An 18871-nucleotide genomic window follows, 5' to 3' on the forward strand; every position below is an offset into this window, starting at 1 on the left:
ATTGGTAACATTGAAACTATAAAAACTGTACCAGTATTACTTGAGTCCTACCTGAGTTGTGAGATGTACGGCAGACACTGGAGGAATCCTCTCACTTGACTCTCTTCATGTGTCCAGTCTCTCAGCTCTACTGGTTTCTTCTCTGTTTGGAGTTTCAGCACTTCTAGGAGGATGGAGCTCTTTCTCTCTGAGAGGTTTATTCTCCAGACTAAAGAGAATAATGGAATCATCAGTGATTAAAATCACACAAATATAAGAGCAATCTGTTAATTAATCTAGTTTTGTTGATTTACATGCATCTTACCATCCACAGGTACAGATGTTTCTTCACTGGGTTTGCTGGTGATGTCTTCATAGACAGCAGAGACTCTGACTCTATAGCAGGTGCTGTGAGGTGTAGTTAAAGTATATTCACACTGAGGTCCTTGTGTTTGCACGGATGACCAGTCCTCCAGTCCAGCTTCTTTATACTCGACCATATAGCGCAGAACTGGACAATCTTCATCTGCTTCAGCCTTTAACCACTCAACTCTGAGTGTGTCTTTGCTAAGTTTAGTAACAGATGGTTGTCCTGGTCTTGCTACAGAAGATGTTTTAAAGGAAATTAGCCAGCTGAAATTGCTCATACTCTGGTTGTAACCAACTGCATATCTGAGTTGATATTCTGTGTCTGGTTCTAAACCGGACAAAACACAGTTTCCTTTAAAAGTGTCAGCGTAGACAGTGGCCTGTTTCCACATGTTTATTTCATCATTAATCACAACTTGATATTCCACTACATATCTCTCAATGTCTTTTTTGTCCAGATGATCACACTTCACGGACACACTCTTGTGTTTTATTTGAGCAATCTGAGCAAGTTCTGGTTTTACTCCAAACTCCATGTTTCTGCTCACAATGCTCCCAGCATCATAAAAGCGCACAGAACATTCAGGAAATCCATCATCCTGTATAGATGCAATGAATATGGTTTGTTCCGTATCATCATTTGCCTCTTTAGCAGCAATATACAGCTGTATGTCAACAAGCACTTTCTGACTGATTTTAACAGGCTTGAACGGGAGTGAATCTGTTGGTGTAATGTGATCAGATTCAGTGTGCTGCTTCAGAGCAGTGAGGAATACATCTTCAACATCTGGTGAGGTAAGAGTGAAACACATCACTCTGGTTATCCGAGGGTGATTCATGATCTGCTGAAACTCTGTTTGTGATTTCACAACAGTGATGTCTGCAGCTTTACAATCGTTCAGTATCTTCAGCTCGGTGTCTTTATTCTCAAGCCACTTGTAGATGTTCTCTGCATTGAATGGTGATTGATCGTGTCGCTCTAGAAGATGCTGAAGTCTCATTTCTTCTTCCTCTTCTTTCACTTGAACGTTTTCAGCAATCTCTGTGATTTTGTCTTGAAAATCTGCTTGATAGTTCTGCAGAAGCTGTGAAAACTCAACAAATGTGTCTTTTAGAGCAGGAAACCATATAATCACACTAAGATTATCTGGACTTGTCATAAAATCCTGACATGTTCTGATTTGTTTCTTCAGATGTTCAAGGACTTTCTCAGCTCTAAAGATCAAGGATTTACTGACCCCATTCAGAGCGGCAGATGCAGGTGTCTTGTCCAATTTCTTCAGAGGGTAAAGCCAGACCTTCAGAGGAACTGCCCTCTCGCCTTTAGGTCCAAGTAGCTCTGGCAGAAACCTGTAGATCTCCACTGCTTTATCAAGAGACACTGGACCCTTCCAGTCACCCACATCAGTGTACACATTACACTTGTACAAAACACTCTTATCTCGTTCAGTGTCTGTTAAGCTTGAGAGTATGCCTTGTGCACCGAATGTTGACATCATCTTCATGATAACATCTTCCATTTCTGTATTTTTCTCTGTGCCGATTCTCTCATTATCAAACGCAAAGAAGGCTTGGGCTCCGTAGCATACAGCTATGATCACATGTGTAGCTGTGGTTGTATAAAGGAGTGATGGAGAAACTCCTTCCTGTAGCAGTGTTTGGCTGATCATGTCCAGTCTGGTGGTGGTTTTGTAGTGCAGTGTAACTCTGTCCTGATGCTCAGACTGAAGGGGGTGATTCAGAAAAGCTGCAGCTCCATTCACTTCTAACTGTCCATGAAGCACTCTTGTTCTTAACACTGGAGACATTTCAAGAGCTCTGAATCTGTTCTGGAGGGAGTCGCCAACCAGAACCTTCATATCTGTTTGTGGCCGAGGCAGAGACACTCTCATAGAGGCCATAATGCCATCGTTCCACAGAAAAGATGCTGAAAAACAAACATTTCTATTAAAATTGTAAAATAAAGAAAAATATTCCATGAAATAGAATCTTCTTAGTGTTTTTATTTATATTAAAGACTCTCGAAACACAAAAATCTTACTTTGACTGTCAGAATTACTTTCAGTGTCATACAACATTCCAATGCACAAGGGGCGACCAAGAGCAGCCACTTCAATGATATCAGAGGGGAAAACTGAAAAATCACATAAAGAATAAAACATGAAAGAAATGTCTCTAATCACCGGTTGTCTTGCAAAGATGATGTGAATACCTACAACATTACATGATATTCACTCACCATTACAATGAATTTCAAATCTGTGACATAAACGTTTTGCGTTTAAGGTCTGAAAAGAAATAAGATCCAAAAAATTTTATTTAAAATAGAATGTCAAACATTTTAAGTGGTAAGAGGAAAGGGAAACTTTTTATAGTTACCGATTTCACTTTAATTGGTTCTGTAGTCAACAATTTCATCGTTTTTTGAAATCCTGTCTCTGCATTGGATGTTGTAGTGATCTTACTGTCACTAGATATATTGCAGGGCTAAATAAACAATGTAAAATATCAAACATATCTAATAAGTAAAAATCATTTGAGTTTCAAGGGAAGCATCTGTTATTAGACTTAAAGTTCTTGTGGAGTTTTATCATTTTATGTAAAAGCTAATAAAACTTTGAAGATCTCAGCATAAATTCAAATCCTGCTTTAAATGAAAACAAAATAACTTTAAGACACAATAGCTAAGAAATAGCTGAAGTACTCTACTCACCTGGATCAGGTTGTGTCTCTGCAGTGCAGGTACAGTGTAATGTTGTCTGACATGAGTGTCACAGTAAGACACACAGCAGGTCAAACAGGATTTAACAGCTTTGAGCTTCATGTCAGAGCAGATATCACAGGACACATCTTCAGGTCCAGCATAACAGTGAGCTGGAAGAGCAGGACTAAATCCAGCCCGCTTCAGTTCCTCTATAAGTTTAGCTAAAGCCACATTTACACTTAACACAGGACGATCTCTGAACCTCTTTCTGCACTGAGGACAAGCATAACAATCAGCTTGAGTTGGTTTGTTCCAGTAGATCTCAATGCAGTGTTTACAGTAACTGTGTCCACAGGGGATAGAAACTGGATTCTTAAAGATCTCTGTGCACACTGAACATCTGTAGTGATCCTCTGTCAGCAGAGTGGCCGAGAATGTGCTGTGGAAATAGATGTGAAATTGAGTAGAAACTGCTTAACTTAATGAATTACATCAATATAAAATATTATAGAGAATATATCTGCCACATTTACAATACCTTATATCTGGAGACATCACCTCCATTCGCAATAAACTATCATGTCTTCGCAATGGCTCCTTAACATTCTTTACAATACTGTATTGACATTTACAAGAAAGCAAACCATCGATTTTCATTAATTAACCATTCATTTTCTTTTCAAATAATGATGTTTGCACTTACTGAACAAAAAAAGGTTAAATTAAACAAAGATTCTCTCAAAACAAAATCATCATTCAAACAAATAAAATGATAAAACAGTTTAATAAACTTTTTAATTAAATAAAGATTCTCTTACACTCGATTTTGTGTTCCTTTCTTAAACTGTATGGGTCGATCAATGGACTGATCACTTTGTAGAGATGTGCAGGAGGGGGCCGGAGATGTTGCTTCATCTGATCTCAACCTTTAATAGATGGAGAGAGATAGAGCAAGAGAGAGAGAGAGAGAGAGAGAGAGAGAGAGAGGGGTTCATCTTAAAAGCAAAGCAACAACAACAAAAATCATTCAAACAAACAAAATGGTAAAATTGTATATTTAATAAATATACTCTTACACTCTATTTTGAGTACGTTTCTGAAACTGTATGGGTCGATCAATGGACTGATCACTTTGTAGAGATGTGCAGGAGGGGGCCGGAGATGTTGCTTCATCTGATCTCAACCTTTAATAGATGGAGAGAGATAGAGCAAGAGAGAGAGAGAGAGAGAGAGAGAGAGAGAGAGAGGGGTTCATCTTAAAAGCAAAGCAACAACAACAAAAATCATTCAAACAAACAAAATGGTAAAATTGTATATTTAATAAATATACTCTTACACTCTATTTTGAGTACTTTTCTTAAACTGTATGGGTCGATCAATTGACTGATCGCTTTGTAGAGATGTGCAGGAGGGGGCCGGAGATGTTGCTTCATCTGATCTCAACCTTTAATAGATGGAGAGAGATAGAACGAGAGAGAGAGAGGGGTTCATCTTAAAAGCAAAGCAACAACAACAAAAATCATTCAAACAAACAAAATGGTAAAATTGTATATTTAATAAATATTCTCTTACACTCTATTTTGAGTACGTTTCTGAAACTGTATGGGTCGATCAATGGACTGATCGCTTTGTAGAGATTTGCAGGAGGGGGCCGGAGATGTTGCTTCATCTGATCTCAACCTTTAATAGATAGAGAGAGATAGAGTGAGAGAGAGAGAGAGAGAGAGAGAGAGAGGGGTTCATCTTAAAAGCAAAGCAACAACAACAAAAATCATTCAAACAAACAAAATGGTAAAATTGTATATTTAATAAATATACTCTTACACTCTATTTTGAGTACTTTTCTTAAACTGTATGGGTCGATCAATGGACTGATCGCTTTGTAGAGATGTGCAGGAGGGGGCCGGAGATGTTGCTTCATCTGGTCTCAACCTTTAATAGATAGAGAGAGAGATAGAGCGAGAGAGAGAGAGATAGAGCGAGAGAGAGAGAGAGAGAGAGAGAGAGAGAGAGAGGTTCATCTTAAAAGCAAAGCAACAACAACAAAAATCATTCAAACAAACAAAATGGTAAAATTGTATATTTAATAAATATACTCTTACACTCTATTTTGAGTATTTTTCTTAAACTGTATGGGTCGATCAATGGACTGATCGCTTTGTAGAGATGTGCAGGAGGGGGCCGGAGATGTTGCTTCATCTGGTCTCAACCTTTAATAGATAGAGAGAGATAGAGTGAGAGAGAGAGAGAGAGAGAGAGAGAGAGAGGGGTTCATCTTAAAAGCAAAGCAACAACAACAAAAATCATTCAAACAAACAAAATGGTAAAATTGTATATTTAATAAATATACTCTTACACTCTATTTTGAGTACTTTTCTTAAACTGTATGGGTCGATCAATGGACTGATCGCTTTGTAGAGATTTGCAGGAGGGGGCCGGAGATGTTGCTTCATCTGATCTCAACCTTTAATAGATGGAGAGAGATAGAACGAGAGAGAGAGAGGGGTTCATCTTAAAAGCAAAGCAACAACAACAAAAATCATTCAAACAAACAAAATGGTAAAATTGTATATTTAATAAATATTCTCTTACACTCTATTTTGAGTACGTTTCTGAAACTGTATGGGTCGATCAATGGACTGATCGCTTTGTAGAGATTTGCAGGAGGGGGCCGGAGATGTTGCTTCATCTGATCTCAACCTTTAATAGATAGAGAGAGATAGAGTGAGAGAGAGAGAGAGAGAGAGAGAGAGAGAGAGGGGTTCATCTTAAAAGCAAAGCAACAACAACAAAAATCATTCAAACAAACAAAATGGTAAAATTGTATATTTAATAAATATACTCTTACACTCTATTTTGAGTACGTTTCTGAAACTGTATGGGTCGATCAATGGACTGATCGCTTTGTAGAGATGTGCAGGAGGGGGCCGGAGATGTTGCTTCATCTGGTCTCAACCTTTAATAGATAGAGAGAGAGATAGAGCGAGAGAGAGAGAGATAGAGCGAGAGAGAGAGAGAGAGAGAGAGAGAGAGAGAGAGGTTCATCTTAAAAGCAAAGCAACAACAACAAAAATCATTCAAACAAACAAAATGGTAAAATTGTATATTTAATAAATATACTCTTACACTCTATTTTGAGTACTTTTCTTAAACTGTATGGGTCGATCAATGGACTGATCGCTTTGTAGAGATGTGCAGGAGGGGGCCGGAGATGTTGCTTCATCTGGTCTCAACCTTTAATAGATAGAGAGAGATAGAGTGAGAGAGAGAGAGAGAGAGAGAGAGAGAGAGAGGGGTTCATCTTAAAAGCAAAGCAACAACAACAAAAATCATTCAAACAAACAAAATGGTAAAATTGTATATTTAATAAATATACTCTTACACTCTATTTTGAGTACTTTTCTTAAACTGTATGGGTCGATCAATTGACTGATCGCTTTGTAGAGATGTGCAGGAGGGGGCCGGAGATGTTGCTTCATCTGATCTCAACCTTTAATAGATGGAGAGAGATAGAACGAGAGAGAGAGAGGGGTTCATCTTAAAAGCAAAGCAACAACAACAAAAATCATTCAAACAAACAAAATGGTAAAATTGTATATTTAATAAATATACTCTTACACTCTATTTTGAGTATTTTTCTTAAACTGTATGGGTCGATCAATGGACTGATCGCTTTGTAGAGATGTGCAGGAGGGGGCCGGAGATGTTGCTTCATCTGATCTCAACCTTTAATAGATATAGAGAGAGATAGAGCAAGAGAGAGAGAGGGGTTCATCTTAAAAGCAAAGTAACAACAACAAAAATCATTCAAACAAACAAAATGGTAAAATTGTATATTTAATAAATATACTCTTACACTCTATTTTGAGTACGTTTCTGAAACTGTATGGGTCGATCAATGGACTGATCGCTTTGTAGAGATGTGCAGGAGGGGGCCGGAGATGTTGCTTCATCTGATCTCAACCTTTAATAGATATAGAGAGAGATAGAGCAAGAGAGAGAGAGGGGTTCATCTTAAAAGCAAAGTAACAACAACAAAAATCATTCAAACAAACAAAATGGTAAAATTGTATATTTAATAAATATACTCTTACACTCTATTTTGAGTACGTTTCTGAAACTGTATGGGTCGATCAATGGACTGATCGCTTTGTAGAGACGTGCAGGAGGGGGCCGCAGATGTTGCTTCATCTGGTCTCAACCTTTAATAGATAGAGAGAGATAGAGTGAGAGAGAGAGAGAGAGAGAGAGAGAGAGAGAGAGAGAGGGGTTCATCTTAAAAGCAAAGTAACAACAACAAAAATCATTCAAACAAACAAAATGGTAAAATTGTATATTTAATAAATATACTCTTACACTCTATTTTGAGTACTTTTCTTAAACTGTATGGGTCGATCAATGGACTGATCGCTTTGTAGAGACGTGCAGGAGGGGGCCGGAGATGTTGCTTCATCTGATCTCAACCTTTAATAGATAGAGAGAGATAGAGTGAGAGAGAGAGAGAGAGAGAGAGAGAGAGAGAGGGGTTCATCTTAAAAGCAAAGTAACAACAACAAAAATCATTCAAACAAACAAAATGGTAAAATTGTATATTTAATAAATATACTCTTACACTCTATTTTGAGTATTTTTCTTAAACTGTATGGGTCGATCAATGGACTGGTCGCTTTGTAGAGATGTGCAGGAGGGGGCCGGAGATGTTGCTTCATCTGATCTCAACCTTTAATAGATATAGAGAGAGATAGAGCGAGAGAGAGAGGGGTTCATCTTAAAAGCAAAGTAACAACAACAAAAATCATTCAAACAAACAAAATGGTAAAATTGTATATTTAATAAATATACTCTTACACTCTATTTTGAGTATTTTTCTTAAACTGTATGGGTCGATCAATGGACTGGTCGCTTTGTAGAGATGTGCAGGAGGGGGCCGGAGATGTTGCTTCATCTGATCTCAACCTTTAATAGATATAGAGAGAGATAGAGCGAGAGAGAGAGAGGGGTTCATCTTAAAAGCAAAGTAACAACAACAAAAATCATTCAAACAAACAAAATGGTAAAATTGTATATTTAATAAATATACTCTTACACTCTATTTTGAGTACTTTTCTTAAACTGTATGGGTCGATCAATGGACTGATCGCTTTGTAGAGATGTGCAGGAGGGGGCCGGAGATGTTGCTTCATCTGATCTCAACCTTTAATAGATATAGAGAGAGATAGAGCGAGAGAGAGAGAGGGGTTCATCTTAAAAGCAAAGTAACAACAACAAAAATCATTCAAACAAACAAAATGGTAAAATTGTATATTTAATAAATATACTCTTACACTCTATTTTGAGTACGTTTCTGAAACTGTATGGGTCGATCAATGGACTGGTCGCTTTGTAGAGATGTGCAGGAGGGGGCCGGAGATGTTGCTTCATCTGATCTCAACCTTTAATAGATATAGAGAGAGATAGAGCGAGAGAGAGAGGGGTTCATCTTAAAAGCAAAGTAACAACAACAAAAATCATTCAAACAAACAAAATGGTAAAATTGTATATTTAATAAATATACTCTTACACTCTATTTTGAGTACTTTTCTTAAACTGTATGGGTCGATCAATGGACTGGTCGCTTTGTAGAGATGTGCAGGAGGGGGCCGGAGATGTTGCTTCATCTGATCTCAACCTTTAATAGATGGAGAGAGATAGAACGAGAGAGAGAGAGGGGTTCATCTTAAAAGCAAAGTAACAACAACAAAAATCATTCAAACAAACAAAATGGTAAAATTGTATATTTAATAAATATACTCTTACACTCTATTTTGAGTACTTTTCTTAAACTGTATGGGTCGATCAATTGACTGATCGCTTTGTAGAGATGTGCAGGAGGGGGCCGCAGATGTTGCTTCATCTGATCTCAACCTTTAATAGATAGAGAGAGATAGAGTGAGAGAGAGAGAGAGAGGGGTTCATCTTAAAAGCAAAGTAACAACAACAAAAATCATTCAAACAAACAAAATGGTAAAATTGTATATTTAATAAATATACTCTTACACTCTATTTTGAGTACTTTTCTTAAACTGTATGGGTCGATCAATGGACTGGTCGCTTTGTAGAGATGTGCAGGAGGGGGCCGGAGATGTTGCTTCATCTGATCTCAACCTTTAATAAAAGGAAGGAAACATTCATTTCAAAGGACAAAACTAAATCATAATTCACAGAAACAAAATGATGAAATTGTTTAATAAACTTTGTAAATTAAATAAAGATTCTCTTACACTCGATTTTGTGTTCCTTTCTGAAACTGTATGGGTCGATCAATGGACTGATCACTTTGTAAAGATGTTAAAGAGGGGGCTGGAGATGTTGCTTCATCTGGTCTCAACCTTTAACAGAAGGAGCGAGAAACTGATATCAAATGGAAATGCAGCAAATACATGTAATTTACATGAAAAGATTTTCATAAAGTTAGTTCTTATTTCTAATTAGAAGAGGCTTAACATTCGATAGAATATAAGAGTAAGGTTGGATATATCCAGTATGTAACTAGACCGACTAAAAATGCAACTTTGGTGCCACTTAAATGCTGTCTGAGACGTCGATTGAGACATTTGCCCTCAGTCATGTGAACAAGTTGGAAAGCTCTGATAATACAAATTCAACATCTTATATAATGGTTAAACGCAAGGGTGTAACTTTGGTTTGAGAAGTGGGGATGGGACACAAAATTGGGGAAATGTTTTGGATTTGAATTCCATTTCCTGCATTTACATACGTTATAGACACTATGGTGATACAAAATCTATAAAATAATAGATTTTCTACATGAAGTGAGCGAAGTGCAGATGGAGGGCAGCAAGTGATTTTCTGCATAGAGAATTCACTATCACTAACTCAAAATACCTATGTTTTGCATTGTTTGCAAGTAGTCTCACATTAAGATTGTTTATTTTAAAGAAACCGCATAACGTGGCTCAAGGCAGCGACAAACTGTGAACATAAAACATTACTGTTCCCATGTTTATGTTTGATATAAGTGATAAACAAAATGTATTTAATTTGTTTTTCGGTGGTTGTTGTTTTGGTATGTTAAGCAGTTGCCTTATAATGGATTTTGGGAAAGAGATTTTTACTTTATTAGTTTAATAAAAGATTGTTCTTTTAACAGAAGCTAGTGTTTATTTCAAGTAAGCTTTGACTGATATTTGGGCGTACCTAGTCATTGTTCAGGTTGTTAAACATAAGTACTTCGAGTTTGTCATAGCGAATTCCTATGGAGGAAAATCACTTGCTGTCGTCCATGTGAAAACAACCTTTTTTATTTTTAGTGTGTGCATTCGACGCTTGTATCGACACAGGCAGACTGCCCGGTCCTACTTCTCTGTAGGAGAATGACTGCTTGCGGCTAAAAATCATAACAAACACATTTGAAAGTGGGGGGGGACACGAACGGGATTTTGAAAAAAGTGGATTGCGCATGCCCCATGGATCAGAAGGCGCATGACCCGTGGATTGATCATAGTGAAAGACAGTTATAACATACGCTCTCTCTCGTGAAAGTGCTTAAACCATTATAGCATCAGTCAGTCTGATCTCGAGACATCAGTCGGTCAAGATTTTTACTCTGACTGCATGTTTAGGCATATAATTATACTTAGGCCTATTCAATATAAACACTGTCTGTTTTTAAAATAATGCACATTGAATGTAGCCTAGAAGCCTCTCTGAAAATGTACTTAATCTGTTGATTTATTCAACACCTTTTTTTCCCATATTTAATACAACTATGGTGAGCATTTAGTTGTAGCTAGATAGTAAACAAGGTCAACTGTAAACACTACAACATTTTTCAATGTTTGTGTCAATGCTCTTGTCACATTCACTTAAAACTTGAAATTAATTTTAATAATTTAGTAATTGTTTTTTATATTGAACATATAGTTCTTCAATGTCATTCACTGGTGTTTTTTTGGCTCTTTTGTAAAAGTATTGATTTTAGGGAGAAAAAACAATACCCAACCCTATATAAGAGATGCAAAATAAAATATTATAAATTAAACAGATGTTTAGTTTCACAATCCACGTTCCTTCTTTAAGATTAAGTTCCTTTAAACATTGTGTTGTAATAATGTTTTCTAACATTGTACCTTTTATTTCTTCTTTTGCGTGGTGTTCTGTCTCTTAGTTGTTGTTTTGGTTGATGTATTGACTGGTCATTTTGTAGAGGCAGGCAGGAGGGGGCTGGAGATATTACTTCAATTGGTGTAATCCTTAAAGATAAAAATACAATTTAAAACCAATATATGTCTCTTTCATATAAAGTTTTTTTTAAAGGATTGTTTCGCCTAAAAATGTAAATTCTGTCATGAACTGCTCACCCTCTAGTTGTTCCAAATCTGCTTACATTTTTTTTGTTCAGTTAAACACGAAGAAAGATATTTAAAACATTGTTAGCAAATGAGAGTTCAAGGGCTCCGATTCTTACAATGGTATAAAAATGATTGTTTATTTGTTTTGTTGAATACAAAATAAGGGTTAGTAATTCATGACAGAACCTTCATTTTTGGTGAAGCATCCCTTTAAGTGAAATAATCTTACTGTTCACACTCCATGTTCTCCATTTCCTCTTCTCAGTTTTCTGACAGTTACATAATTCTTCTGTATATAACAAATAAGCTCATTATTAGACTTGGTAGTGCTTCTTCTCACATTGCTTTCCAAGGCAAGGACATTTCATACTGCCTGGATCATATATATATATATATTATATTATATTTATTACTCGGAAATAAATCCCCCAAACATTCTTAAACCATTTAACTTTCTTTCGTTTTCAATGCTTACGTAACGTTAACCTAAATGGCACCTTGCTAGTTCAGTTAGCTTGAATCGCTTCCGCGTCAAACCGCTGGGCTTTTATTTACGAGAAATGTATTTAAAATGTCAAACATTTAATACGCAGTCTAAAGTCACGTTTAAAAGTATTAAACACAAATATTATGACAAATAGAAATGACAACACGAGAGCTTATAATGTTCTCAATACCGTGTTATTACCTCAACATTCTACTTTTACTTTCGTTTCGTATCGTATCATGTTGTTGCGCAGTTCTCTACATATATCAATAGCTTTCTTGACCGCTCTGTCGTCTGCTTGATGATCTTCAGTTGACAAACTTAAATATAACACTATATCCGTATAATTTTAGAGTGTTTATAGTCGTACTTTTTGAACAAAACGAACCTTCCTCACGCAGACCTCAAACCGTCATCAGATTCCGCCCCGATTATACAGCATGTAGTGAGTGTGATGTCATAAGCCACGCCCATGTCCAAATACGTCACATTCTCATCAACATATAAGCAGTAAGAGGCCAACACAATAGGTGGCGAAAATAGACATTATTGTTTGTGTTCTTTACAAAAAGAAGAAGACGAAAAGAAAGCATAGAGGTGAAATAAGTATTATTGCTATGTCGGTAAGTAAAAAAATAATTGTGTAATTTCACAAATATTTATATTAATAATTATGTATGCTTGATAGAAATGGTATCAGTACAATTTTCTTAACAATTGCAGACGCGTTTTTCAAGAATGTGTACATCTTTGCATGTCAGATAATGTGGAGGTTTTGTCACCTAAACAGCAAAGTGATCTTCTTGTCCTCACAGTGTTCCCACTTTGCGTAATTCTCATCTCGCTTGTATAGTGCGACATCTACTGGTATTTCCCTAAACATAACAATTTGTTACGATCTATTTGTTATCTTTTTAAGAAAAGTGACTAAAGTGTAAAAAAAAATCCATTGCCAGGCCAGTTCAGTGCCTAGTTGCTGGTTTGTGAGTCTTGCCCTATTTGTGTTTGATCATGTTCTCTTTGTGCTTGACCTATGCCTTCATGTTTTATAAGTGTACTCTATATACTGAGTGTTGCATTGTGAATAATATGTTTTGTTAAAATATTTGTTTTGAAATGCAAAATAAATGCAGCATATGATAACGGTTAACCAGTACACAAAATAGAGTTTTTTTCCACAAAATACTGTGTTTAGTAATTATACATTTAATTATTTATATAATAATATTAAAGTTTATTTTCGCCATGCTTTTAAGCAAAATAAAATGATGAATGAAATGAGTCTAAAATCACGTGTTATAGGTTGTTTGTTGCTCAGAGAACAAAAACTGGGGTTAAATAAATCAAAATGTATTAAATTAAACTGCATAAACAACCTTAAACAACATACAAAGAGAAAGAAAATAATACCTTTAACACGTAAAACTAATTGGCAAAATTGAATTTTCAAATCATAATATAATTACTATATATTAAATGTAGCATGAGAAATATATATATATAACTACAAAAAAATGTAACCAAAATATAAATAAAACAAAAAGAAAGAAAATCAAAACTATACAAGGAAAATCAAAAATACTATACAATCAGATGCCAATTGACTCTGGAAAAAAGAATAATTATTTTAATGGCATAAATTCACAGATTTATATGATTTATGAGTATGTACATTTCAATTTATATGTGCTCCAGCAATTGGAAGAATATTGAAACCCACTAACAAGTAAGAAGGGGCACTGCAGGACCAGGATTGGGAAACACTGATTTAAAAAAAATGATAAGTAACGTTATAGGTGTAACTATCAAACGATTTGTTTTATCTTAATCCGTGCGAATTTGCCCCATTAGCAACGTGACGTTAACTGAAAGAACCGGTGACTGTAGCCTATAAAAAGAAGGAAAGACGGTACTCATAGATGTGCTATAGCTTACTGTTACATGTACATGAAATGTAGGTACACTGTAAAAACAAACAAGTTAATTCAACTTGAAATAATTTGTAACCTGGCTGCCTTAAAATATTGAGTTGAGTATGCTAAAAAACTTTAGTTGTTGACACATATTAAGAGTTCTTTGAATTAAGAATCAATAGTTGGGGTTAAAATGGTTAAGTGTTATCAACTTCATATTTTTTTGACCAACAATTGTGGCAATTGGACCAACAAGAAAAGAAAGTTGCGCAAACCTTAATTGGAGTCAAAAGAACATCAAATTAGTAAGACCAACAAATGTTTAGTTGTTAAAACTAAGTATCTGGTTGCATACACTTATAATTATTAGTCGTGCAAACTAGATAAAAGAAACAGCTTGTTGAATTAACTTATCTTTTTAAGGCAGCCAGGTTACTTTTTCCAAAATTAGTTGATCTTACTTGGAATGTTAAGTTAATTCAACAGGTTGAACAGTACTGCATAAACATGACTTCCGGACATGGAATAACAAGCAGAATGTTATTTTATTTCATTTTAATTTCCTTTATAAAGTATATTTTAACATTGACATTTCATATGTGCATGTTATGGAAAAATTAAGTAACAAACGCATGTTAAACTACAGCATACGTAAATAAATTACTGCCTTTAAGTGCTGCTAAAAGTGAACACGTACTTTAAATATATGTTAGTCTTATATATGTTAGAAAAAAGATTAGTTTCCTTTACAGGCAAAGTTTAACATTGACATTTCATATTAAATTGACACTGCTTAAAAGGACAGTTAACAGACTCATTCTTCAAATGAGTTCCCAAATGTACAAAGTACATGGCTCAGAAAAATTACACAATTCACACTGTAACCTATGCGTTATTACATGAGATTTGTGGGTAATAGTTGGCTGAAACTGATGAAGCAGATATTTTTTGTGCTGTAACAAATGTTTTTTAAGGGCAACTTGTGTCTTAAAAGAACACAAACAGTCACTATAGATGCAAGGTAAGGGGCAAGATCTACTGAAGTGTCTGTTTTTTATCTTATAGTGCCTTATTATTTTGCGTTGGTTGGCAGAAGAATATGGGCAGAGCTTGCAGGTCTACTTCATACGAGTCACAAGATGCTCTGTTGAACTAGCCCAAATCTGAAGAAAAAGAAAAGTCAAAGTTAGACTAGTATATATTTACTTTTTGAGTTAGTGCATATATAACAGCTAAAGGGCTGTATGTAATGTAATATTGTCCTGTAGCTCAGTGGTAAGAGCATTGTGTTAACAATACAAGGTTGTGGGTGTGATCCCAGGGGATGGCAGATACCCACGTATAAATGTATAGAATAATGCAATGTAAGTCGCTTTGGATAAAAGCATCTGCCAAATGCATAAATGTAAATGTCTGCTGCACAGTATTGTCCTTTTGCTCAATTTCAGCCTTTTCAAACGGTTTAAATAAATATTTCGATAAACTCAAAGAGCTACCAATTTTTGCCTTCTGCCAGGAGTAGGCAAACAACATTGGATCACATAAAGTACAAGCGTTTTGTTATGAAAGTATGACTGCTTCCGGAGTGCCTTTAGTTTTACTAAATGAGCAAATCTCATTCATATCCTGCGTTCTCTTGTGGTTTACGGAGCTATAAATGATTCGCTGAAATCTTATATTCGCTAGTGACTGAATAGTTTTACCTGTTCAAACGAGTCATTCGTATCACATGCATGTGCATTTATACTGGCGAACACGTTGTGAACAGTATAACGCTAATTCAATGAAACAACTGCACATTATGAAACGTTACAACGATGTACAGCACGTTTTACAATTTCAAGAAAATGAACGTACTTTGATGAAAAGGAATTCACATAAACTGCCGTGAAACAAAGCTACTTCTAGCTCTTGTTCTGCGACTCTTCAGCGCCTCACTGGTGCTGATAAAGAAACAGCGCCTCCATTGTGGCGCAACTACAGTTACAAATGACAGTCTGTCTGTTGATCGTCCCGAAATCATTTTCGCAAGAGTGTGAGACGGAGGCGGCTTCTTATTTTTTATGCAGGAAAACCGTGGATGACATATTTCAATAACAGGATGCCACGACCGTAAAATAACAGTGAGCATACACAAAGAAGCAAAACGATGAAGGCACTTCACGGAACTCTGCTCGTTAACTTGGCGAGGACAAGCGTATTTGTCAAACCCTGGAACATGTTCAGCGTTCTGTATACCTTAACAGTGACTTTTACAAATACGATCTGGATAAACATTTTTCCTCAAGAACTCATATAGAAGTCAGCCACGGCGCATGGTCACCTGTGTTCTGTGTTGTGGGGAAGGCTCCGCGGGGTTTTTGCAGGGGCCGCTGACTGAGAAGATGTCCTCGTTATGATGACCTCATAAAATCACAAACAAATTGGCGAAAATGAAATACAAAGTTTTGTTCACTTCTCTTCTCTTCACTGTAACTACTATATATATATATATATATATATATATATATATATATATATAGGCTACTGCATGTGGCCACAACTGAATAAAAAATTAGGGGAACTCATTAACTAGTAAAATAATAGCTTATTCGTAAAACTAGGAACATACATGTGCAGGGTTCTGTAAACACCTTAACGGGAACTTTCACAAATAACAAGATATAAATTTGCACTTACCACGAAAAACCCTTGACCGAAAAAATGGAAGCTTCTCGTCAGTTATAGAGCGTTGTCGCCTGTGATCCGTGTGTATTTTTGATAGGGTTTCCTGACGCAATTATGCAGGGGTGAACGGTGAGTGACGCGCGCAGCTGACATGCTCGGTGGGCGGGGTTTCCATGCCACTCAGACAACTGAGAAATCTTTGTTGAATAAACTAGTCTGATTAAACGGATTAGTTGGACACAGGTAAACTTAATATCTTAAGTACACTCAGCATTTTAGTTGAATATACTTAGGAAAATAAGTTGAGTCAACTAAATCCTCAAATCCTTTTTTACAGTGTATAGGGAGTCCATTTTATGATAATGTTCTGTGGGTTTCATGTGAAAGCGGCAGTAGATTAATTTGAAGTGGTGAAACCGATCTTATTCTTGCTGCACTAGGTAAACTATTTTATTTTTATTTTTAAGCATAACGTTATTTACATTTAAGTTTATACGTTAAGCTTAAAATTCGACCGGTTAAGTACAAATAATTACCTCAGGAAAACGGTCAGTGATTTCAATTAGAGTGGAATATGCAGCTATGCGCGCACACGTACATGGCCTCAGTTTTACAACTTAGACTATCTTACATTTCTCGTAGTTTTAAATGTCATTTACAATCAATTTACAAGCTCACTAAAGGTGTCTTTTTTATATGCTGATTAAGTTAAAAAAGTATTTTACCTCAGGAAACTGACGGGACCGGCCGGCTCCTCTCAGAAGGCAGTCGCTCTGTGCGCGTGCGGTGGCCACAGACCTGCCTATAGGCTGCCCGCATTCAGAGTTCGCGGGCACCGCACGCCAGCAAGATGTAACTTGACAATTTTTTTTCGTTTATTTATTTTTCGTTTTTCTCAGAAAATATATGCATTTATATAAGGATACTTCTCAATAAATTATGAATATAAAAATATGATTTTAAATCGAAGTGTGCAATATGGTCATTGGGAATCTGAAAGAGAGTTAGCAAGCACTTTTTTTGCGATTGTTTGCTAATTTTTCATTAGTTAATAACCTAGAGGGAACCTGTACAGAACGTTTTTTGTTGTATTGTTACCCACAAAAAAAAAAAAACCTGAAGGGAACGTTCCGGTAACGTTCGCTGTTGGGTGAACGTTGCCCCGTGGTTCCCAACGAAAAAACAAATGGGAACCATAGGGGAACGTTAGGGGAACGTTCTGTGTTTGCTGGGGTAAGTGCAAACATATGACATTTAATAACGTGGTGTTTCTTTTTATGAGATAAAAAGCATTTTTTTTACAAATAAACGACGAAAATATATGTTACATCTAATTATATAGTTCTTTTTACAGCACTTTATATGTATAGTATCAATGCAGCTGTACCCCCAAAAAAATTGAAAAACACATGTTTGTAGAATAAATAAAGACATAATCTTAAAAGTTTAGTATAACACACTGGAAAGCTTTATGGAACATCTCGCGAGACCCTAAGGTTGCGTTTAAATACCCTCATTTGCGGTCTTGGCCACTTTGAGAGGATGTGTTCGTAAAATTCTCTATCTCGTGCAAGCGTTGGTGGTATAGTGGTGAGCATAGCTGCCTTCCAAGCAGTTGACCCGGGTTCGATTCCGGCCAACGCAGAGCATCTTTTTCACTAACTGAGGCAATGCATATTTATAATATTCATAATCTATATATTATTCGGACACCCCTACAGCTAACAATAGACGTATATAGCAACGACACGGTTTCCTCCCGCAGGCATCACGTTTAACAAGACTACGTCACTTGCGCCGCAGCTCCGCCCCCCTGTAAAGATCTTAGCTCCGCCCCTTGTACTCCAGTCGTGTCTCTCTGAAACAGCTGAGAGCATCACACAGTCCGCAATGTCATCCGAGCAGCTCGCACCGACACTGCAGCCCAGCATCGACACTAAACCCGGATCACCGGAGAGCCCCGAGCACGCACAACCGAGAGCAGACAAACATGAACGGGGACGCCACCTCTGAACTCACGCAGAAGCTCAACCGCAGACTGGACATTCACGAGGGCACCGCGAAACCCGAACAAATGAAGGTGTTCAACCCATACACCGAGTTTAAAGAGTTCTTCCCGTAAACAGATCAAAGATATGGAGAAAAATGTTCAAGAGGTGAGTTTTAATTCACGTCTTAATGAAATCCAGTCCTCGTCAATGCTAAATTGTTCATTGAGATGTGTTTAGAGGGCATTGACTTGGAAAATCAAAATGAAAACGTACAAACAGGTTGTGTTTTGTTCAATTGAAATGTTTAAGATGAAATGTTTAAGTTTAGTGAACAGGGCACATAAAGGAATAGCATCATAAAGGTGATGCTCTCTCTCTCTCCTCTCTCTCTCTCTCTCTCTCTCTCTCTC

The 18871-nt window shown here is 36.5% G+C and overlaps 2 protein-coding genes and 1 long non-coding RNA gene across 3 annotated transcripts in view; 1 reads left to right on the top strand and 2 right to left on the bottom strand.

Annotated features, from left to right (window-relative positions):
- LOC306908602 (uncharacterized protein) overlaps positions 1-12293 on the bottom strand; it is a 55471-nt gene extending 43178 nt beyond the window's left edge. The window contains exons 1-34 of the mRNA XM_079481632.1: positions 12279-12293; positions 12092-12196; positions 11633-11692; positions 11182-11304; positions 9313-9420; positions 9089-9196; positions 8849-8956; positions 8613-8720; positions 8377-8484; positions 8139-8246; positions 7901-8008; positions 7665-7772; positions 7409-7516; positions 7147-7254; positions 6909-7016; positions 6671-6778; positions 6435-6542; positions 6179-6286; positions 5901-6008; positions 5645-5752; positions 5409-5516; positions 5155-5262; positions 4877-4984; positions 4625-4732; positions 4389-4496; positions 4129-4236; positions 3871-3978; positions 3591-3668; positions 3062-3491; positions 2728-2835; positions 2588-2636; positions 2390-2482; positions 305-2275; positions 52-208 (exon numbers count right to left, since the gene is read on the bottom strand). Coding sequence (XP_079337758.1) covers positions 52-208; positions 305-2275; positions 2390-2482; positions 2588-2636; positions 2728-2835; positions 3062-3491; positions 3591-3668; positions 3871-3978; positions 4129-4236; positions 4389-4496; positions 4625-4732; positions 4877-4984; positions 5155-5262; positions 5409-5516; positions 5645-5752; positions 5901-6008; positions 6179-6286; positions 6435-6542; positions 6671-6778; positions 6909-7016; positions 7147-7254; positions 7409-7516; positions 7665-7772; positions 7901-8008; positions 8139-8246; positions 8377-8484; positions 8613-8720; positions 8849-8956; positions 9089-9196; positions 9313-9420; positions 11182-11304; positions 11633-11655 — 5516 coding nt within the window. The 5' untranslated portion in view covers positions 11656-11692; positions 12092-12196; positions 12279-12293. The remainder of the gene's footprint in view (positions 1-51; positions 209-304; positions 2276-2389; positions 2483-2587; positions 2637-2727; positions 2836-3061; positions 3492-3590; positions 3669-3870; positions 3979-4128; positions 4237-4388; positions 4497-4624; positions 4733-4876; positions 4985-5154; positions 5263-5408; positions 5517-5644; positions 5753-5900; positions 6009-6178; positions 6287-6434; positions 6543-6670; positions 6779-6908; positions 7017-7146; positions 7255-7408; positions 7517-7664; positions 7773-7900; positions 8009-8138; positions 8247-8376; positions 8485-8612; positions 8721-8848; positions 8957-9088; positions 9197-9312; positions 9421-11181; positions 11305-11632; positions 11693-12091; positions 12197-12278) is intronic.
- Positions 12294-14113: 1820 nt separating this feature from the next.
- On the bottom strand, positions 14114-16743 carry LOC306908876. The gene is made up of 3 exons (XR_013788040.1): positions 16483-16743; positions 16127-16206; positions 14114-14966 (listed from the first exon to the last, which is right to left on the bottom strand). It is a non-coding gene; the product is annotated as an uncharacterized lncRNA (long non-coding RNA).
- Positions 16744-18365: 1622 nt separating this feature from the next.
- efhd1 (EF-hand domain family, member D1) overlaps positions 18366-18871 on the top strand; it is a 7905-nt gene continuing 7399 nt past the window's right edge. The window contains 3 exon segments of the mRNA XM_079480950.1: positions 18366-18583; positions 18585-18611; positions 18613-18626. Coding sequence (XP_079337076.1) covers positions 18461-18583; positions 18585-18611; positions 18613-18626 — 164 coding nt within the window. The 5' untranslated portion in view covers positions 18366-18460.

The sequence above is a fragment of the Barbatula barbatula genome (assembly GCF_947034865.1).
Source record: "Barbatula barbatula genome assembly, chromosome: 19".
Lineage (NCBI taxonomy): Eukaryota > Metazoa > Chordata > Actinopteri > Cypriniformes > Nemacheilidae > Barbatula > Barbatula barbatula.